Here is a 22917-nt window from a genome sequence, read left to right as displayed (position 1 = left end):
CAGCGGGGGAGGAAGCAAGATAAAAAAAAAGTATTTTAGCCTCTCCTCCCCGTCCCTCTCCCCCATCCCACTCTACACAGCAAAGCAACAGGAGGGCCCGTAGGTAACCGCCACACGCGGGCGGCTCGGGAAAGCCCCTTCGAAGATAAGCGCCGAGAGACGAAAATTGAGTGCGTCCAGACACCTAACAAGAGGATGCACGCACGGGGCCCCCGCTTCTCTCGCGGCAGCCAGCCGCAACCGAGGGCGGCAGATGGTCTCGCGAGCATCTCCGAAGTCTGAAGAGGAGGGGGAGGAGGAGTTGGAGGAAGGCGGCGAGCGCCACTCTTCTTGCGCGCTATGGTCGGTCGGCCGGTCAGAAAAGTGAGCTCGGGGACGGAGAAATCCGAGCAAAGCGCTCAGCACGCATCCGTAAAGGCCCAACCACACGCGGTGAATCGTGCGCGCCTGGCTGCGCGTCACGCGTCTGCGAGGCCGTACGCGCCTGTCCTACGCGTCTAGAGAGGGCAGACGCGCAGGAAACGCGCGCGTCAAGGAGGTCTTGATCTTGGGCGTCTGTTTGAGCGTACGCGACGGAAGTGGCAGCTTGTGCACCGACGTCACGTGGGCCGCATGTACACTTCCGGCGGTTCGGAAAGGTTGTTGAAGTTTCAGAATCGTGCGGAGACGCCGGGAGTCGCTGCTGGTTTCGTGTCGATGGAGCACAGAGGCTATGGAGGCGATCAACAACGAAGCGCTGATCGCCTGCGCTGAGGCTCGACCTGCGCTTTGGTAGCAGGCGAAACACAAGCGCCACTAGAACAAGCACTTGACGAGGTGGTCGTGGATCGTCATTCCCAACGCTGCCGAACAGGCGAGTGCTCGGAATTTTATACGGGCGTCACAGCGGAGCAGTTTCAATCGCGATCGAGCCCGATCGGGGTCGGATTTTGTGATCACGATTGCCTGTACCGCGCAATGTGCGTAGAACCGATCGTGATCGAGAAATTTGATCGCGCTCGATCGCCATCGAAAGCCTAGCTGTGTGGCACTGGTATAAGCTTACTCTCTCATCAGCCGACTCGCAGATGTCTAAAACGCGTTTCATCTGTGCAGATGACGTTATCCCAGCGCTGCAGAAGTGATGGAAGTCCGCGGGGAATAAATTTCGGCGCCTGGGAATACGTTTCAGAAAGAAAAGAGCCGCGCCGTGCCAGACGACGTTCAGGACGACGTCATCTGGCTGTTTTTCGACCAGATGATGTTTCTGCGCCACACAATGGAGAGTAGACCGTAAGTGATCTTGAAGTTTCCACCTTAGCCGGCGTGTTAAAAATGAAACACGGGATTTTAGTGCTTTCCCTTTACCACGTTAACCGGCGATGCCGTATGTTTGTGTTATAGCTGGCAATGCACCGCACTTATGGGAATCGACTCAATATTGTGCTTAGACAAGCAAGACGACGCACAGTATGCATTATATTCAGCTTTGTCTAATTGGCGATAAAATATTTGTGCTGCATCGCCGCTCCGATTATCGCATATTTCGTTAAATGTGATCCGGTGAGGGGACATACAAGCAGTACAAGAATAGCTTTGTATATTTATTTAGGTACCCACAAAGCCAGTTTGGCTTTGCAGTGGGGAGCAGAGAAAGCAGAAATACAGGTACAAAATAACAAGTAAAATAGCACTTAAAAACCTAACAGTAAATCATAAGACAGAAATACAGAGAATATCACATACAAATTAGCAAGATGAATAAAAAGAAAAGGGCTTGCATGATGCACACACAAAAACAAAACACAAAACATGCAAATAGTTTTTTTTTTATTCTGTGCACTGATCCTAGAAGGCAGCGTGCAAGTCAATGGCCAGTATTTAACTGAGTATTGAATGTTGCAATATTCATGTGTACCTTGGGCACTTCAATGCACAGTTTTAATTTTGCATTTTGTTGCTTGCCAGCAGTGTGCAAATCGGTGCTTCATCACAGACCCTCAAATATTACCTAGCTTGCTTAGGGATTCATTCAGTGTCATCATGCTGTAGGAATAAATGCGCCATAGTACTGACGACATTGTCAGCTGCGTAATTGATAATTCTTTTTGTGTCTGCTCAGCAGTGTCCTTACCTAATTATCAGCCTGCGGTTATTCTGCAGATCCCAGGTGGTGTGGTTACTCGTTTAAGCGAAGCTTTCACGATGTTTGTGGAGAACGCTGTTCCTGCTTAGCAAAATTTTCAAGGAAGGACTAGATGATCCAGTTTAACACATTCGCACTGTGCAAAAAATGATTATTGAAATTTTACATGCTAAAACCACGATCTAGTTACATTATTTTAATTGGTATTTGTATTACGTCCAGTACTTGTCACTCGTGCAACACAGTAGCCAGTAGTCAGCTGGGATGACAATGGTTCAACGACTACATTAATATCAATATGAGGCGAGCTATTTGGCAAGACAGTAGGAGTGGCGGTAGGAAAGTCCAGAGAAGAGGCAAAAAAAGCTTGGCTGTAAGAAACCTTCTGGAAGGGTTTGCTCGCTAAGGTCAGCTTTGCTGGGCCAAAACACCCTTTACAAGGCAGATGGCAAGAAGGCAAACATTATTAGATGTAACTTCCTAAATACAAACAACAAATGCCCTGATTACTACGTACACAGCTTCACACTGTGTTTAGACGTACATTCAGTTAAGAAAAACAGTTTAGAATGAGATGAAGTTTACAAACAAGTGAAAGGAAAACAAAGTTACAAGCCAAGAACGTTTCCAGTAGAAAAACTAGAACAGGAGAGAGCCTTATACTAAAGCAAGACCTAACAGTACTACTACTCTATGTTTAGAGAGTGCAAGCATAGGTCTTTCAACATGAAATTTATTAAGTGGTTTTACTGAGTAAATGTAGTGGAATGCTTCCTGCTAATTATTTCAAAACTGAAACATTCCAAATATCATGCACTGTTTTGAGTAGAAGTAATCACTAGGCTTTAGGCATGCAGATCTCGTAAGAACTGCTTAAATGCATCACAAGCAAAAACAGAAAAAGATACAAAAGCTACACTTATGCGCATGCAGAAACTGTTCATTCTGGTTGTATAGGCAAGCCACTTTGTCCCTACAAAACTGATTCAGAGCTTCAGTGTACGCTAATAAAATCACACACTAAAACAAATGTGGACGGATTTGAGCCTTCATATATTTTTGCATCCAGACTGGCACATTATTTACACATTGACAGTATGTGCAACCCTTATTACGCTCACATGCAGGATGTCCGCCAACCTTCCACCAGTGCCCCCATCGAGTGAGGAGGGAAGTGCTGCAGACATCTTAACAAAAAATGTGCCAGTTTTCCGATCTGGCAACACTTGGAAGTGCCATCACCGTCAAGTGAAGAGTCACAAGCGCCAGCATCGACTCTGTCTTCGGCGTCGCATGAGTCTGTGGAGTCTCAGGGCATTTTAGAATCTCTTGAATCACCGATGTTTCAAGAAGTTCTGGTTCCTGAGGATTCTGAGGCACACCACAGCAGTCCGCAGTCAGAAGCATCGCTGGCTTCAGCAGGCAGTCGTAGGCTGGATACGTTAGGAAGCATTGCTTCTGAAGCAAAGTCAAGGGGGAGGAAAAGGAAAAAGAAAGATTAGAGTCAGTTAATATTGGAGGAATTAGGCAATGTTTCAAGTGCAATCAAAAGATGCAAACCGCAGGACGACCTCGAACTTTTGCCGTCTCTCTGCTCAAACACATTAGAGAGGGCAGTGAGGATACGCATTTCGACATGAAAATTACATTGATGCAAGTAGGAGAGTAATTCAAAGATTAATGTTTTTGAATGTATACTTTTTGTATAATAAAGCCAAGAGACAATGAAACAAAAGGAAATCATTGATGAATTTAATTACTTTATATCGAAATGGAAAAATAAGGAGGAAAATGAAAGTATATAAGAAGGTAGCTTCTCACTAATGGGAGACAAACCCACAAACTTTGAATTATGCTTGCATTGCTTTACCAGTAGAGCTGCAGCAATGGCTATCCCTCTGAAAACTTTCTTTGGCCTGAATGTTCATGTACTGGATCTCACCCTGGTAGTGTTAGCCAACGCTACTCATGCAAGAACACTCCAAGAGCCTAATCTAGTACACATAAACATTCTATGAAATTGATCGTGGAATAGCCTCCAGCTCAATTGGTTTTGGTTTTAGCTCCCACCAGTTGCAAGTTATATTTTGACCACTTTCATTTCCCTTCTCCTTGTGATGTTGACATTACAAATAAAATGAGTTATTTTCCTTTATGCTTTATATATGTTTCCTTGTCTGTTGTTGTCATGTCAAAGCCCCTCAGCTCTTCTTTTTTGTTCCTTTTACATTGTGTTGTATCCATATTTTTGTGCGGTATTCAAGAATTTCATAAAGTTGATATCTGTGGGCCTGGTTGGCTGGCCATTGCTGCTGTAGAGATGTGTGAACATGTTTTAGCAACACACCTACGATAAAGAAGCACTGACTTGCAACTAAAGGTTTGTTGTTGCAAGACAGATGTTTATCGCTTTCATCTGTGTTTACTCATTCAGCCTGTCTTGCAGCAATGAACCTTTTTGAGTTCACCACCTGTGCATGAAGAGTTTGTGCATGCATGTAGAGATGCCTGTACATGCCTGTAAATAAAAAAATGTAATGAACCTTCAACCAGACCCCACTGAAAATTTCGGTTATATGCTGCAAGTTGTAAAGCCTGTCGGGGCGTTCTAGCAGCGCAAGCATTTTTCATATTGTTTTATTTTTATTAGAAGAGGTAGCAGAAAGGCAAAAGTCTTGCCACCACATAGCCAGGAGGCGAGGTTCACTGCCAACATAGACAACCTCTACCTCTCCCACAACTATCATCCACAAGCCACATTCCTTGCATTTTTTTTCTTTGTGTTCCGTGGCTCAGTTCCAGAGTTGGTTTTGCATGTTCTGCATTGGATGTTTGGCCAAAGTCTTTGTACGTAATCAGTGACATTGAAGGCAGTGTGTAAATGAGACATTTATACGTATGACCCTGCTTCACTGGCAGGAAGCAGGGCTACCTGACGGGAGCCGTGAACAGCATGTGAGCTTTAAAAAATTTCTTAAGCTGAAAAAAATGTAAGAAATTTCTGCGGCTGTCGTGCTGTTCTGCAGTTGTTTAATACTTTGCAGGCACGATCGCCACTATATGACTTACACACCACTGCAGAGTCTAGCCGCCTCAATCCCCACACAGTAAGTCAAGGCAACGTCTTTTATGTCTTACCGGGATGCCAAGTAGCTTGAATGCAAGTTGAAAAAAAATTAGTACGCATCTTTCAATTGTTTGAATACTAATTATGATGACATGATTTTTCTTCACAATGATCTACATGGCTGTGGGGGGCCCTTTTCAGGTGACATACGATCAAAATTCATTTGTGTAGGTTAGCTACCACCTTTGTTTAATACTACATGTGCAAGCATACCTCAGTGCATGTTTTACAGGTTGCGCAAGGTCAAAAGCACTGAGGTAGCTTTTGTGCGATGCCAGTCGATGGCAGTTTTTTTTAGAGTTAGCCGTAACTGTTACACTGGTGATGCAGTAAGTGGAAACTTTCAGTCTCTGTGCTCATGCGATCATTTTTTTCTTGTATTTCTTTTCACGCGCATTGTCAGTACCATCATTACTATTTCTCGTTTTGTATCAGCATTTCGTGTCCCATTTTTTTATGTGTTTATGAGTTAATAAATAGTTAGTTGTGTATAATTCTGTATTCTGTGGAAAGAGAGAAATAAAGATGATTATTAATATATTATTATTATTATTATGTATTAGTATTTTTTATGCACGCTCATTGTCAGTCGTTTCCTTCTTTCTTTTGTTTTGCTTCAATATTTTGTGGCTCCTTCCTGATTTGGCTTCCAAAAGGCGGCGGGCAGTAATATGTAAATAAAATAAAATAAATGATACATTAAATGACAAAGAAACGGTGTTCTGTATTCCTGCAATCGCACATTATTACTCTAGGGGCAACTGTCCTTTACGAACCTCAATGCTACAGCAAGTCGTTCTCCAGGCTCCAGGGGTTTCTCGAATGTGGTGCTGCCGTGTGAGGGCCTCTGCTAAAAAGCTCAATAGCTTGTCCAAGAGCTGCGGCGCCTTGCGAAAGAACTTGTAGAAAAATCCGTGGTCATCCTGACGTATCCGTTGCATCTGTAAAAAATGGTGCATTATTGCCTGGCAGCAAGACCATGCCCTGCCCATATACACGCGCAGGTATCAGGAGCTGTACACTTTTCACAGACACGCACGTATAGCCACTAGCCATCATTAATTTTACCCTCTGCTTTGTTTATGTGCTTGAATACAAACAGTGGTTCGGCAAAACAGGAGAGCCAGTCAACGGTATATTAAAATCGTGCGGCCACTGCCAAGAAACTTCCGAAATTAGTCGCACAGAATTTTAACCTGCCCCCCAGGTCACAATTTAATTACATTACACTTCATATTCTACAGTCACAATTCTGAGAGACAGAAAATATAGGAAATCGTATCTCCTCCACAAGCTTCATATAAGACAACCAACACGTGTAAAAAGGTGTTCTTGAATCTATGTGCTATACTAATGGCACAAATATAACTAGCAGTCCTTAGCTTTTTGTAGGGGTGTGCTAATACCGAAAAGTAGATTTAGAATCGAATCAAATGAAGAAAAAATAATCTGGATATCAAATAAAATATCGAATAGCAGAAAATGTATTACAAAACTTAATCCTTACAAATTTTGTGCAAGAAAAGAGGCTGCTACACAAGCTCTGTGTAAACAGTATGGTCTACAGTTAATAATGAAGGGAGCCCCAAATTAGTATTACAGATTGTCTGTTGAATCAAGCGCTTCTTCCCCTCTGACGCTGAACAGTTAATGACCGTATGTCGTACGGCATACACGGGTTAGACAGACGGCGGTTGAAACGTCGTGAGGTGTTGTCACCACGTATCCAATATACTATCTGTATGCTTCCGGCGGCTAATCAGCCCGATCTTCGCCTATGCTTTCGCGCTTTCCGCACTACACCCTGCTCTTGTCGTTCCCCCTGTTCGCGTGCGTCACGTTATCGTTTCGATCGGTGCTGTCAACCTGGACGAACCTTGCACCGACGACGCGATGCTGTTCTGCGAATTGGGCGTTCGCGCTCTGCGAGTACGATCCCCGCATTACTACTTTAACCCTTTCGCTTATGCGCGCACTTAAAAACGCTGATAAGTAATTGCTGTCCTAACGAAGATAAGTCTCCATGTCCAAACACTGGCTCCTAGTTCTACCACTGTAGATCATCGAAAGGAAAGAAGTTACTCACAGCCGTAAAGTCCTTCTTCTTTACGCAGTTGAAAGACTGGCCGGACCCACCAACGTCGCCGCCGCAGAGGCCGCAGACGCTTTCTGCGCTCCCGCCGCCGTTGCAAGAGCAGCAGCAGCAAAAGCTTCTTTCTCATGTGGTACATTACGGGGAGAGAACGCTGATGCCGGCGAAGCAAGCGGCTAAGCAAGGGCTCGGCAGCAACGTCGTGCGTGGTCGCGCGCAGATGTCAGCTGCAGTTGTGAGCAAGCAGACGCTATCGCGCGTGATGTTGATAATTGATGTAGCTTTTCTTGCCATAAAGATGTATAGATACGAACAGCGTGCGTTTCTCAACTTAAAAACAATGTACTAGCTCTAACATTGATAAATTAAATAAACATGGCTAGCCATAAAGAAATTAAAGATAAACTTTTCTCAAAGCCAAAGACGACCGTTTCCGCCATCGCTGGGCAGCTGGTCTGTCAGCCCTGTGGCTACGCGCAGCGAAGCGCGCACGTGTGCGCGTATCGTGTGGCTGGACGCCCTTCCCTTCATCACCCGCGTACGCGCACGCAGACGCGTACGCTTACGTGTACGCGTAGCGAGACGCGTATCCCGGGCTGCGTGTGGTTGGGCCTTAACACCTCCCCCCCCCCCCTTTCCCCGTGCTGCATCTTCGCTCGCTTTCCTAGCACCACCGGCTGCTTCTCCTTCTAGGCATCAGGACGGCGGGCGCAGTTCCTCCTTCACTTCCCCAGCTTTTTCTTTCTTTCTTTCTTGCACCGTTTTGCTTCGTTCTGCACGATATTTTAAAAGGAGGAAAGGTGGCGAAAGCGAGAAGAAAGACCCCTCCGAGAAAGCAAGCGCGCGCGGCGCTTCAGAGCAGCTGCATCTTCGGCTACGCGTCCTAGAGAAAAAAAAAGAGAGGAGTAGAAGCGCCGGGAAAGGGGCATGCCAACTGTTGCTCGGCAGGACCGGCCCATGCTCCAGAGGGTGCGGAGTTCCGGCGTACGCTCTCCCTCCATACGGAACACAGAGAACACTATACCACGCGCGGGGACACCAGAACACCGCTTACAGGAACACTATCCCGAAGAAGCCCCGCCGAGCTTGCCCCGTGGAACCGCGGGAAGGAGCCCGGGCTCCCTGCATCTCACAAGGCCGCATTGTCCATCGCCCGCGTCTCAAGAGGAGGTACGCGAAAGGAAGGGCAGGGCTCTTTCGCGCAGCGGTTGTTTGTTGGATGCTATGCGTCTTTGGGAGTGCGGAAGGTGTGGGGGGTATACTGGGCCACGGAAGAGCACGTGCCAGCATCGGCAGGGAAGAAAGACGGACAGCCGGCCGGTGTGGCCGGCACGGGGATATCGGTCGCCGCCTTCTCTAGCAGTCCCGGTCGCGCGTGCCAGCTGGTGCCTCGAGGCTTCAAAAGGGACAGCCGCCTCCGCACTCCAGTGTGTGCTACTGTACAGGAGGGCTGTGTCGCCGAAAAGGCGGACCCCGAGCCGGAAGCCCATGGCGTGGTGGCGGCTAGCATCCCACCTTCTTCGATATGATAGCGCGTCAGCGAGTCGAGGATCTGTGTAGAACGTTGTACATACGTGGCTCGGCGCTAATTGGTCAGCGTAGCGCTTGCGGAGAGCCGGGCCGACGCTGAGCCTGCTTCTTATACGAGATGTAAACTAGAGAAGAACTTGTGGTCACAAGCCTGGCATGCTACTGCAAATGTAGGGGTGAACAATAATATAACGTGAACAGGAACACACGCGCCGTCAGCACTGACATCTGCACAATGAAATCTGTTTACATAGCCTAATTACCCCGATATTATCGTTAGAAAAGTCGAAATTAGGCATTCCTTCTTTTTCTTTTTCGTTCAGTTGGATAAACTGCATATTTGAAGAGGGGTCTTATCGATAAATGAAATAGGCAAGTGAACAGACAATCCAGGCGCATGCTGGATGGTGCAGCATGCAAACAAGCATCCTCTCAGATCTGTCGACACTTAACACTCGCGAAGCTTTTTGTGCTGACTGAAGTACAGAGGCGGGATTCGCAAAACTTCTTGTTCGTAAATGCTGTTTGTCTTTGGCCGGCCGCCTTCGGTAAATAATGTGTCTAACATCACGACTCTTTCACGAGTTCGAGCGGGAGAATATTTTGAATACAGGCCCGGATTATCACACCCGTATTTAGATTTATTACGCTTAGCTAACTGAACTGCATTTTGGGCATGCGTCGAGGTATTTACCACGCGCTTTTCTTGTTTGTTTGTTTTTTTCGACTCTTTACAGACGCTGAGCACGGACGACGAACGTTTCAAGTCTCTCCGAGACAAACAGCGTACAACAATAATTGCAGCAATAATTGCAGCAACGTTTGTAAGACAGAGGAAATTAAGACGGCTAACATCGACGGCCAACGACGTGAACCTCGGGGTGGCCTTCCCGCTTCTCTTCCGTAAACCGCGCAGCTCAAGAGAAACAAAGCAAGGTCATTATGTTCGCTCTGACAATATCATAGCCGTGAGCAGCTAACTCCGCACCGTGTTAGGTGCAGCTGTCTTAGAAGAGCTGCGCACAGACTGGACTGTGCTATTCGCAAGGAAATAAAAGAAGCAAGCAAAGAAGCAAAACAGCGTTCATGCGAGGCAAGCCACGTGAGGAATATTTTCCGTGCTATGCTTTATGTTTATTTATGCTTTGAGAGAAACGCGGAAGGAATTTACAGCCAGGTTCTCGTGACTCCATCAAACATGCCTCCGGAATGCCCCCTCCACGCAATACGTCATTGGATATCGCGATGAAACATTCCCCGATAAAGACAGCATTCTTTTTTAACCCTCTCCCATCGTCCGATGACGAATTGCGAGCGGGAACACCAGCGCACCGCAGGGGCACCAGCGACTTCACGTTCCACTCAAACGAGAGCGGGGTCCGGACCAAGCACGCGACCGCGCAAGCCGTTCGCGAAGGAATCCGTCCCCGCAAGAAGGACGACCCCAGTGCGAGCCGGCGCAGCTGCTAAGGGCTCGGGCGCTAAGCGACACGGGGCTGTCGTTTCGCGGGGCTAATGACGCTGTCGAGAAGCATTCCGTGAACAGCTTCGCCGTGTCCCCGGCGCCCCTCCTCGACACCGAGGTCGAGGGCGATGCACAAGGCGGGCGCCTTGTGCCACCCGCGGACCGCCCAGGGGCTCATCTTTCAAAGCGGACAGCCGACGGCGAGCCGACCGGCCCGTCGCCACAGGAAGATATTCCTCACGGAGCCAAGCCAAGGCCCAAATTTGACGACTGTCGCGGGCAGTGTTGCCGGCACTGTGGGTTTACCCCTGTACAGAGCTAGAGGGGGGGCGCGGCATCGTTGAGACCTTTTAAGAACTTTTAGTGAGGCTCTCGAGATTTTTTAAAACACAGCGTTTCCCTCTGCATACGTATCGTCCAACAGCAAGCAGCATGTCCTGTATTCGCAAGAAGTTATCACACTAGAATTGTTCGCAAGAGAAAATTCCAACCAATCCTGATGCTGAACATACTGTTAGCGAAGCCGGACGGCCAATGGCAAACGACACTTACGAACAAAAAGCCTTGTGAATTCGGGCTCCAGACCACTGCAAGGCACGCAGAGGTTCTGTCGTTCTGCGGGTCCGCAAAGAAAAAGAGCGCTTCAATACTCATTAATGGATCCATACAATAAATAAATAAATAAATAAATAAATAAATAAATAAATAAATAAATAAATAGAAGGAAAGCACTTCGAAAGTCCATAACGAGTCAAAGTGTGCTGTCGAGCGCGTAATCGAGATAACCAGCCGACTTGTGATGTTGAAGGCCCAAATCTACAACCACATATTTGACGGTTAAGTAAACCATCTGAAACGTACCAGTATTGTGACAAACGTTCGTCTCGTAAATGCGGTGCGCAATGACAGAGGTACGTCAGGCATGCTTCAAGTGGTATTCGATAGACCACGTGACAACTTAAGAGGTTGGGGGAAGACACCGACCGGCGAACAAGGGCTGCGGTAGACGCTGCGAAACCGGAAGGGAAACTGAACTGCGCGCGCCCTTCACATATCTGCGCCCCGTCGGGGGGTTAATCACGTTCTGCGAGGGACCGCTCGGAGAAGATACGGCAGCGGGTTCGCTTACGACGCTTCCCGGCTTCTTTCGCTGTCACAGCTAGCATCGCTTCGGAGGGAAGCGGGTGGGCTGTACGCGACGCGACCACGCTGCAACCGCTAAAGAACTCGGTGCTCCCGATAAAAAAGAAAGTGCGGCAGATGACGAGTACGACGACCCCAGACTGAGGAGCGATAGGCGAGATGGTTCGCCTGCGTGCGCTCATGATCTTTGAGACAATAACGGGAGGCGGCGTTGAACGACGGTGATACTGAAGGACGGTGGGTAAAACGCGGGCTTGTGCATATACGCGCGAGCACCCAAACATGACCCTGACTAGATTATGTACGCGCCAAAAAAAAACTTCTCTAAAATGAACAAAAGGCGGGTATGACTCCTGCCAGTCGTCGGTAACGCAGATAAGGAAAAAGATTCAAGGGTTCGCTACGCAAGAACGCTTCTTTATTAACTTGAGAAACACGCACACGCTTGCGTCTCCTTCTTTATACTTCAAGAAATCCGACCCAGCGCTACTGCAGCGCCCTGCGAAAGCTGCAAGTGCGGTCGAACGTGCGTAAGAGAAATGCAGGCTGTTAAAAAAAATCGGGCTCAAGACGCACTACATCACCATCAGTTCACCGAAGCATACCTGCACCAAAGATATGCTTCGTTTGTTTGCTTTCTTTGCCTTCTCTCTATCCCTCTCTATACTCGGTGAAAGCGTCCGGTTCAACGTACAAAAAGAGGGCGCACAGTCAATCCTTCCTTCTTCATTTAAACCTACAATGATCGCCTGTTTGTATACGCTCCGTTGCGTTCCGAGTCCAACTGTGAGCGGTGTCAAAACGGAAGGAGCCAACGACAACACGCAGTCGGCCACAGAAACAAGGTCACCGTGGGGCGTCATGCTGTGCTGCAGGACTCTGCCGCTACAAGAAGTCAAACGCTGCGGCGGCACCGCACAGCTCCTGTCGATCTGGCGCTCGGCTTTTCCATCGGCAACCACGTATTACAGCAGCGGCCCTCGACTGAAGGTCCAAGCAAACGCGACGGCAAGAGCAACAAGAGATGAAACGGCTGAAAGCCCGCCGAGAAACGACAAATCCCCGCTCACAGCGTTCTTGGCAGCCATGCGGCAGCGGGGGAGCCGGAAGAGAAGCGGCGTCGGCAGACGATGAACAGAGACCGCGCGCGAAGCGTGCTGTTTGTGTTACTACAAGCGGGAGCGTCTTGGCGCAGCTCGTGGGATGCGCGGGAGCATGCTAGGGAACCGACGGCCTATCCAAACATTGCGGCCGAAAACCGCCCGACGAACGGCGACGACGTGACGCGAAGCAGAACACTTTTGGCCAGGAGGAAGCATATATATATATATATATATATATATATATATATATATATATATATATATATATATATATATATATATATATATATATATATATATATATATGCTGGTATACGCGCAAGAGCACACAAACACACTCTGCTCATCTCACCGTATAAACACACGGGCGCTGGCCTCAGGCGATGGACGAAGACGGCTCTCGACCAAAGTAGGGGGGGGCTGACCTCGAATGTGCGTGCGTAGCAACACCGCCGAGGCCACGCGTGCACATACACGCAGGACGACCGCGCCTCGGCGGCGTTGACTTTGGCCTCGGCGTGCTCAGCGCCTTTCCAATTCAGGCGGCGCGCGAGCGCGCACGGCCGCGCGCTCCTTTTGTTTCCGGTGCGTGCTGCCACCGCAGCTGACCGCATTTTCAGGGGCGCCCCGAGAGGCGCTTGCGCGGTCCCAGAGCGGGGGACGACGACACCGCTCCCTGCTGCGCCTTTCATTGGAGCTTTAAGTGTGTACGCGTACGCACAGTTGGGCACCCCGCGTTGAGCAAAGGACGCCAGGAAACAAAGTAGCGAGATTAAAGAACGCACAGCAAAGCAAAAAAGAAAAAAAAGGGAGCGAAAATATTGAGTGCACGGCCAAGAAGCGCTGATGCGGAAGAAACGGCCGACGCGCGCAGCGTTGCGCTATTCTTCGCCATCGTGCGTCTCGAACGAAGACGCCCGTCGCGCCGACGACGACCCAACGCACGTGGCATCTCGACTTTTGAACCGAACTGCAAGGCAGGGAAAGAGAGGGATAATGAGAAAGACGTATTCAAGCGGAGCACTGTTCAGAAAGCCATACAGCCGCGGCGCACACTCAAGAGCGCCGGCACCGTGTGGTGCGCGCGCGCGGTAGGCGTGCCCATGCGCCGTCGCGGCACTGCGGACTTTGCCGCAGTCAACGCATTCCCGCCGTGCGACCGCTCGCTGATGGCGGTGGCCCCATCGATCCAGGGGAGGGTCCGTGCTGCTGCTGCTGCCGCTGCTCCTCGCAAAGTTTGGCTGCACGCTGCTCGGGCCATTGGGCGATGAACGAAGACTCCAGTCAGGCCGCGGCCACGCCCCCTTCGCCCGGGTCGCCCATACATATCGCCGGTGGTCTCGGGCAATAACAATAGCAGTTCTGCGTGGCCCGTCGGCGAAGATGAGGTGCGTACGGCAGTGTAACAGGTTCGGACCGGCTCCCGGCACTTAGACGAGACCTGTAACAGAGCTGGAGGCGCGCAGAGGTCACGACGGGAGCCGTGCTTGTCGTCAGAACGGCCATCTTCTCCAGCAGACGATGCCAGGCTGCGAACTATACACCGTCACCATCGTATACGTGTGGCTTGCGCGAAGCGAAAGAACACTGTTCAGAAGAAGCGGCACAACGCCGTACTTTGTTTTGACGGCAGAAATGATGTATACCACAAGCTGAAGTCAACAGAGCCCGAAATGGAAGGAGCCGCGCTGTGTTTGTCGTGCTTGTAAACCACTTCATGGCTGCACAGAGCAGCGGATGTATAGCACTTGCGGAAAGCACTGCTTCTACGAAAACCGAGCAGCGAAGAGGTTTCGAGAATACATTTCGGCCGTGCATCCGAAACGCACGAGCGACTCAACACGCGTGGCGAGCCGAAACGACGCTGCCAGTTCGAATTATGCGACCGGTCTCGCTCTCTCTTCTGGCTCGTCCAAAGGTGAACCACCTTGACCATTTCTCCCCTCGCCGCCATAGTGCATAATTCTGCGCGCGGCCTTTTGCCCAGCGCATACGAGATGGAACCGGGGTTCCCCGTAAATACCGTATACAACACACCGGGTTCTCTCCGAGCAATAGCGCATGGAAAACGATTCGTGCGTACGACACAGACCTGCCGCGTGCTCACGAGGTATACGCACCGCGCACGCCGCAGACTATGCACTTCCACGTGCCCGGTCAAGCATTAGCATACGTAATGCGCGGGACCACCGCCGCCGCCGACGATATAGGTCGCTCGGCGCGCCTAGCGAGCAGCGCCGGCGCTGTGGCCGCGGACCGTTTAACCGCTTTGCGGCGCCCTTGGGAAAGCTGCTCGGAGAAAAGAAAACGTGCTGGCTGTGCTCGGGCTCTGTTGCCTGTGCGTGTGTGCGGCGCGCCCACGCCCCGCTCGCTCATTGGTGGACGCCTCTGCACGAGTGAAAAAAAAAATATACTCTGGCGCTGCGCGTGTGTACCAACAGCAAGCCGGTCGCTTTGCTTCCAGAGCCTGGCAGCGAGACCTCGGGGGACAAGAGGCGCTATCGCGCTGGGCTAGGTATCGCTTAAACGGTGCAGCTCTGCGAAAGCCTCTACACTGGTGCCGTCGGCTAAAAGGAAGCAACGACCAGCGAGTCACGTGACAGGTCGCACGCTACATCGAGTCATTTGTAAGAACGGGCGAAGGCCAATCGCGATAGCGAACAGGGTATTCTCACTGGGTGACCAAGACCGTCCTCTGCATGCCTTCCCTTTTGCAAACATTTGCTGCAATGTCCGCGAGGTTTGACACTCCATCGAGTGCAGTCGAGCACTGCTCAACACACTCAGCCGTCCTCATTTCAGCCATTCAGATCTCTCGAGTGCACATATCCTTACTAACGGCACTGACAATTTTCTCCTTGAACGTCCGACGCCAACTCTAGCTTTGAGAACGCTGCACGCTTTCGTCGTGGCCGAATTAGCGGGAGGCAATGAAAGAGAGAGAGACAGAGAGAAAGAGAGGGCCATGAGGTGTCTGGGTAGAGACAGCGCAACTCAGGGGCTGCAGGCACAAACATAACACCAGCCACGCGCCGCTATACTGTGCCCGCGGTGACAAGTGCGTATAAACACTGCGGCCAGGCGCCGAGCTTCGCGGCGTGTGTGATGCCTATCGGGGCCGCGAAGGAATCAGGAGCGAGAACGTGGGCGCGGTTATTAGAGACGCCGCGTACGCGGTGGCTGCTGCCCCTCTTATCCCACGTTTCACACAGCGATTGCGGTTTGTTTCACTCGAGCGTCGCGGGGTACCAGGGCTAGCCAGCCACCTGAGCTCTTACAAGCGGGAAGCGGCCAAGGTGACGCGAACAGCGCGATGTGAACGCAGCCGCGAGGGCTTTAGCTTCCTTCCCAAACGGGGGTGACACAGGTAAGCCTTCGAATGCCGTGTAGCATTTTGCGCGGTACGTTTCAGCTTTCTTGGAGAGCGGAGGCAGGGGAGGGGGTACGATTCCGATGAGAAGCTGTCGGTAATTAAGTACGCAAGTTACATAATGAATGCAGCTAAGCGTGCGAAGCACGCCCCGCCCCCCACCCTCCCCTCCTCTCCCCAACACACACTTCTTTTAGAAGAAAACTTCGCCTATTTTTAATGGTATATTCTAAACAATTATTCATAAACACAAGCGAAAAGAGCCCCAACAGTATCAATTGTGTGAACTGCTCGTTGCGGCGATGACACGCAAATATACAAGTCGCACAGATGTTAAGTTAGCTTCTCCGCAAAGACACAGTCGACGCGCGGGTGGAGGCTGGAGCGAAACGTTAAAGCGTGCATTAAGCGATTTGCGGAGGTTTGTATCCCTTGCCAGGTGCACCGCTGAAGCACCTATACGGTCTCTAAGAGGGCGGGGCAACGTGCCTACGCGACCAAATTCAATCTTTCCTTAGCGCGTACCGATAACCAACCTCCGGGATAGCCACTACAGAAGATCGACGACTGGCTGAAGCGTCTGCGAACCGGTGAGCGTGTATGTTCGTTCCAGCTGCCACTGCCCAGACAGTAGATCTTCCATCAAACCGACGAACAACGTCCACGGCCGAGCGATGTACCAGACCGAAGCGCACGCACGAACCGACGTCAGCAGACTAGGAAGCTATATTCGGACTCGAAAGCGTGCTTGAACTTGTGAAGAAGAACCCGTTTCTTCCATCAAAATCTCGGTTCAAAACGCTAATACGAGCTATACACGCTGCTCTCCCACGTGCCAGCATTGGGTATTCACGAAGAAGATGAAGAGAAAAAGGGCTGCAGGCACGGCCGGGAGCAAACAAAGCGTGCCCAGTGCAGTCCACATACGCGAGGGAAATGGCCCACGCGTGCGCCGCGCATTACAAAGAAAGCGAAACGCTGCCGCCGTCGCGCACCGCGAAAAGAAGGAAGAACAGGGCCAGAGTAAACATGCGAGAGCCCATCGAGGGACGGACGACCCGGTCGTCCAGTGGAGGGAGAGCGAGTCGGGAGTAACCGAAACGTCTCGCTCTGGCAGGCTTGCCTCGAATAATGAGGCTGCGTCCACAGACGACGTTAAGGAGTAGAAGAGCAAGAAGCGAGAGTGATTTGATGTTCGAAATGTGTGTGTGCGCGTAGATACCGTCGTTCCAATTCACTGCGCCGGTTTGTCGACTATACTGCAATCACACTGACGGCGTGGTCATTATTGCGAAGATCGGAGCCGGCACATGCAGGCTTGCTCCATACCATCCCCAGACACGATTTTCAAGCGGCATGTGTGGGCGCGTTAGCTGGATACGCTTGACGTGCGAAGACTGTTCCGGCGGCTCTCAGGAAGCACTACTGAGGTGACTGCCCAAGAAGGCAGCCAAGCTACGATGGAGGCAAACTTAGGAAAGTTATGGAACAGTCAAAATTGTTCGTTTCACATAAAAAAGAAAGAAAATACTAATATGGCATACACCTCCCGTGCAAATAAAGCGCGTACGGGAGAAGAGAAACTCGAATGAGATAGAATGATAGTGGTTGAGGCGCCGACTGAATAACTATGAGATTCGTATTACCTCTGAAGGAGTGCGGTCAGTCCAGCTCGCTGCAACTACACCCCGACAAAAATTTCACGTTTAAATTTCACCGTTCGCGCTCTGCGATCCTTGCGCTGGGATTGCATGAATCTACAAAGCCAATCATTCGTACGATCATTCTCGTCAATGTTCGTCAGCCTACGGGGTACTATGCCTACTGCCACGATCTGCTGTGCTGTTACGGGGAGGTTACAGCGCAGCCAACTGCATGATCTGTGCGCATACGGACCCCTAGAGGGGACTCTCACAAGCACCGTCGAGGTGTAACCAGGTCGTCGTCATTCACACCATAATCACCCGTTCCTCCTTACCGGAATGGTTTGGCGCCCTACAAGAGATGGCCGACGAAGAAAGCATTTCGTTGCTGCCAGTTGTCAAATGCACCTCGAACCGCGTCGCCGTTTCGAAATAGCAGTGATGGAGAGGATCGCGCTAACTTAACGCGCCCGCAAGGCTGGTGGTGCCCGGGTGATTAAGCACACCTGCGCGCGAAGCGCGCACTAAAGGAGCCCGAGACGGTTGCAAAACGGCCGGCGCATTAGAGAACCTGCACGTGCGAGCTGCGGTCTAATAAAAGAGCGTGAAGCAAGAGAAAAAAAAAAAAACATATCGCGTCCGCATCTCTCCGCTGGAGACCTGCCCAACCTGCCCGCGAGGCCTAACAATCTCCGCAGGCGCCACGAAGGAGATGGCAGAAGCAAAGTAATCAGAGGCTTCGACGCGCCAGCCAGCGTCGGACGAGGGCAAACGAAACGCATCACTGAGCATCGCGGCCCGGGTCATCGTCGCGATTTAATCTCCTGAGCTCACACCTTGCTGTTCGCGCACGCGCGAACTTCGTGTGCAGTGGGGAGAGATTACAAAAAAAAAAAGAAAAAACTAGAATAGCAGACCACAAACTAACCGCGGAACCGCTCAGAAGAAGAGGCACAGCGGCGCCAGGCCTCCCATCTCCGCCACGAGAGGTTTGTACGACAAACACTTCTCGAACGCGCCCGTCAGGTCATCCCCGCGCACTTGCGTCGATCAACCTTGCGGTTTCGCACGTGGTCCACCGATGGCGCTAAGGATTTCGTTGTCACGGTGGAAAAAAAGGAACGGTGGTGGGGAGAGAAGGAGAGGGGGATGGCAAGTCACAGCTGGCCGGGGGTACACACACATGCAGACGCTGCACATTCCCTGCTCCAACGTTCCTTTCTTTTTCTTCGGCTTTCTTCCTACAGAGAAACGTTTGCTCTGCGTTCACTTCTCTTTCTTCGTTTCGTTCTTTCGAAAGGCTGCAGCAGGAGCGCGGAAGAAGGCTGCAGCACTTGGGCAAACAAGGCCGAGCGCAAACTAAAAAGCCGGCGCCGAAAAAACGACGGACCGAGGGAAAGGAAAAAAGAAAAACAGTCGCCCCCGAGGCTATAGGGCAACGCACTAACCGCGCTATTGTACAAATAAACGAGAGGCCGGCCGTTCGCGACGAACGACGGCCCGCAGGCGAAGCACCCCGTTCGTTTCTGTCGACATCGGGCACCAACCTCACCCCGCATTCGGTGCGGTCGCTCCGCGTGTTTCTGCTTCGCCACCGCATAGCCCCGTTCCTTCACCCTCGGTGTCACCTGCTCTGCAGATGGGCGACGAGATCGGAGGAACCGAAGGCATTCTCTCAGTTTACCGCGCGACGCTTCTACGGAGGTCGTAAACAGGCTCCCGCAATCCGCCGTCACTCCGGAAGACGAGCAAATACACGTGCAAGAGAGAGAGAAAGAGAGAGAGAGAGAGCAAAGAAAAAGAAAGGAAGGTGCCCCTGAAACAGGAGTTTTTGTTGGTGTTCTTGCTTAACCAGGTTCGCGGAAGTGCCGAGCGGCATACCAGAAGAACCTGCGAACTTGCTGCATCGGTAACACTCACAACCAAATTCTATCGCATCATCGTAAGCCTTACATGCGCATCCAGAACCCTCCTATTCATCTTTTCTTTTTATTCGTTATCGCACACTGATAATAAACATCCGCACGAAAATACCGAATGCTTCTCCCAGCGCTCTACCTTTTCCGTTGTCCTTTTTGTCTCTGCGCCCCTTTTAATTTTCCTTGCGCGCTGAATGGAATAGGTATTTGTCTAAATTCCAAATGTATCCCAACTATCTGCCTTAAAAAACCCGCCGTGGTTGCTCAGTGGCTATGGTGTTGGGCTGCTGAGCACGAGGTCGCGGGATCGAATCCCGGCCACGGCGGCCGCATTTCGATGGGGGCGAAATGCGAAAACACCCGTGTGCTTAGATTTAGGTGCACGTTAAAGAACCCCAGGTGGTCAAAATTTCCGGAGTCCTCCACTACGGCGTGCCTCATAATCAGAAAGTGGTTTTGGCACGTAAAACCCCAAATATTATTATTATTATCTGCCTTAAATACTACCAGCCTTTATGTAGAAGTTATTTCGCTGGAGCTTATCGCATCTGACCACGCATAGATCCTTTCGGGAAGCTGCCTCGCAGTATTCGTTCTTCGACAAAAATCCAGGCCGTGTCGAGCTTGTCGGCCACAAGCTCGATCGCGCAGATGCTTCAGTGAGCCTTGAGGTCCCTCAGCTAGTAGTCTTATCGCATGATTGTGAGACAGTGCATCGGAGCATATTCGCGACCAGTTCGTGAAGTAACCTTTCAAGGTGCTGATATCACTGTCCTCGGGAAGTGCGAAGAGCTTTCCGAGTTCGGGCGCCTGATTGATTGACGTCTCAGATGCGATAGTATCTGCCCGAGGTATACCGACATAATTCGCAGTTTTACTTTCGTTTAAGGGTCCGTCTGTGACCGGCCAGTTTCTCCAAATCTTATGATCGCCTGAATAAATTTGTGGGCGCTCGTTCTTAGAACTGCACTGCTGTCCGTCTTAGCCACACAATCTTAGCGCCGGCCAATCATTAGTGACCGTAACGGTAGTGAAGGCGTACGGCCTGTGACCAAACAAAAGTTCTCTGTATTTGGTTCTCGTGCCTTGAACATTCAGGAGCCTCCACATTTGTGCCAGGAATGAAGCTGAATACATTCCTGCCCTGATCCAAACAGCGGTGAAGAACGGCACAGCGCGGTGACGCAACGGAACACGGAAGGAAGGCAAGAGAGCTTACTGATGCGTAAACACATGTAACACCGTTAATTATTCCCACGCGTAAGCAGTGTCCTGTGTTGCTAGTGCACCTCAAGTACTGCGTTTTACACGAACTTCCTACAGCGGGAAGCCTTGCCCAGCTTGTAGAGATTCGCAATCCATGACGCTTCTCCCGCCGCCGGCTCTTCCGCACGAGAAGTCCTCAGCTGCGGCCGCAGATATCGGCACGCGCGCCCAAGAGTTTGGCCAGAAAACAAAGGAGCTTCAAAATTGAAGGAAAGGAATAGGGCACGAAGAGTGCACAAGTGGAGCACGTCACCACGAGTGCAGCAAGGGGAGACTGCGGCCCCTTATCACATCCGCAGTCAGGCACTTTTTTTTTTTTTTAACTGCTGCGGCAGTGCCACGCGCTGCGGAGCCAGCGCAGTTTCGAGACGGCTCGACCGAGGTAGCGCTATAGCAGTGCCACTACCACCACCATCAGCAGCAGCCGCAGCAGCAGCAGCTCAAGGGACGAGCCTTCCTCTTCTTCCGGCACGGTCGTCGCCCGACCGGTCTTCTCCTCATCGGCTGCCGCTGTTGCCACGACGGCGCTCGCGGCTTTGCACAAGCAAGGGAGGGAAGCGCTCCAATTCGACGCACCGCGCCGGCCCCCGATGATCGCGGCGCGGCCAGTGACCGCCGCCGCTGCTTGGAGAGCACCGCTGCCACCTCCCCCCCCAACACACACACACACACGCACACACTTCCAACCTCTCTGCATCCCCGCTATCGAACAGGCCTCGTCGCGCAACCGATGAAAACCAGTTCCAGGGGCGGCGGCTGCGGTCGTGTGCCCCCCCCCCCCCCTCTCTCCATCTTGGAAGCCACGGCGGGGATGATGCGGCGGCCGCTTCTCTTAGCACACCGCAACATCTCCAATGCACGTGCCCATGCCTCAACGTCTGCTGCGCACGCACTGCGGCAGGAGCCTTTCTCCTCACCCGCTCCATCTCCTTCTCTCCATTCATCTCCTTTGGGGCTGTAATCGTCATCGGATCCTCGCTACCAAGGCAGAATACACGGGGGTAAAGGAGGAGATCGGACAAAGGCGGAGCGATGCCGTATTTATACGAGAACGTGACGCGCGCGCGCGAGCGGCGGAAAGAACAAAAGGACGGAGAAGCGGCGGAGATTCGGCTACCGCGCGAGGAACCGCGACAGCGGAAGAGGAGAGATAAGACGGAGAGATTGCGAGCCCGCGACTCGAAGGCGCTCGTTGGAGTGACCGCGCAGACTAGCATTCCCCCGCTGTCTCCCACCCACATGTCCACTTAAGCTCTCGCCCCTCGTCTTCGGTCATCTCTCGAAATAAGCGCGCAAACGCGAGTTCTCGGGAATCGATGTCCAAGCGAGATAGGGAGAACGGAGGCGGACACCGCCATCTAATCGCTGTCAGAGGTCGGTTAAAAATGAGCGCCTTTTCCACAGCCCCGTCTCTTTCTTTTCTTTCGGCCGTATTCAACGCGCAACGCCAAGCGAATCAAGCATTCAGGCGCCAAGCGTGCACCCACCAACCAGCTTTGTGCCTGAGGTAAAAAAAACGAAAAAAGAAACGGCCTTGTTGGAAGGAGCGACTACCAACAGCATGACTTCAAAAGCAAAGGACCACGAATGTGCATGGACAGACCGAAACAAGCAGGCAACATGATGAACAGTGCTGGCCACGCGCCTTAAGAGCGAGCGAATTAAAATGGGTAGGAAAAATGGGAAAATGAAGTGCGAGGTTATGAAGAGGGAAGTTGGAATTGGGCGACCCACGAGCAACTGATACTGACGAGCGTGAGTACTCGAATGGGCGAATGTGCGAAGCGTTATTTCTCTGTCCTCTGACGGGACCCGCACGCCTTGATTTCCCGGTGTGTTTGCTTTCTTCCCCGTAACTTTACGCGGGCGCAAGAAGTGTATCTCTTGGGAGGCTTCGGGCTGGAGTGGCCTCCTTATGCCATCGGTCGCCTGCGCTTGAGGATCGACAAACGGCGACGAAGGAAAGCGCCTCAAATGCTCGGCTCCTGCGACAACGTCAGAGTCTCGACACCTGCGGTGGATGCGCCCTGGAACGCGAAGCGATCAGACTTGAGAATATAAGGATAAAGGCTAGACTGAGGCCAGAACATACCTGAAAACTACGACCGTTGGGTGATGGACAACAAGTTCGCAT

At 51.2% G+C, this 22917-nt stretch overlaps 2 protein-coding genes and 1 long non-coding RNA gene across 3 annotated transcripts in view; 1 reads left to right on the top strand and 2 right to left on the bottom strand.

Moving 5' to 3' along the window:
* The window catches only part of LOC142582961 (cell adhesion molecule DSCAML1-like), a 159219-nt gene that overhangs the window by 121080 nt on the left and 15222 nt on the right, over positions 1 to 22917 (bottom strand). The window lies entirely within an intron of this gene.
* LOC142582960 (uncharacterized) lies at positions 432 to 5796 on the top strand. The gene is made up of 3 exons (XR_012828523.1): positions 432 to 853; positions 1096 to 1272; positions 3253 to 5796. It is a non-coding gene; the product is annotated as an uncharacterized LOC142582960 (long non-coding RNA).
* On the bottom strand, positions 1569 to 7625 carry LOC142582959 (uncharacterized). The gene is made up of 3 exons (XM_075693127.1): positions 7339 to 7625; positions 6029 to 6193; positions 1569 to 3583 (listed from the first exon to the last, which is right to left on the bottom strand). The coding sequence occupies exons 2-3, from the start codon at positions 6191 to 6193 to the stop codon at positions 3314 to 3316; spliced, it is 435 nt and encodes a 144-aa protein (XP_075549242.1). The 5' UTR covers positions 7339 to 7625; the 3' UTR covers positions 1569 to 3313.

The sequence above is a fragment of the Dermacentor variabilis genome, chromosome 5, assembly GCF_050947875.1.
Source record: "Dermacentor variabilis isolate Ectoservices chromosome 5, ASM5094787v1, whole genome shotgun sequence".
NCBI lineage: Eukaryota > Metazoa > Arthropoda > Arachnida > Ixodida > Ixodidae > Dermacentor > Dermacentor variabilis.
This window is presented reverse-complemented; position numbering and strand designations above follow the sequence as displayed.

Coding starts and splice junctions, on each gene's coding strand:
- LOC142582959 (XM_075693127.1), bottom strand. CDS start 6,193: ATGCAACGGATACGTCAGGATGACCACGGATTTTTCTACAAGTTCTTT. Junction 3,584..6,028: donor CGACTTGCTGTAGCATTGAG/GTTCGTAAAGGA, acceptor ACTTTGCTTCAG/AAGCAATGCTTCCTAACGTA.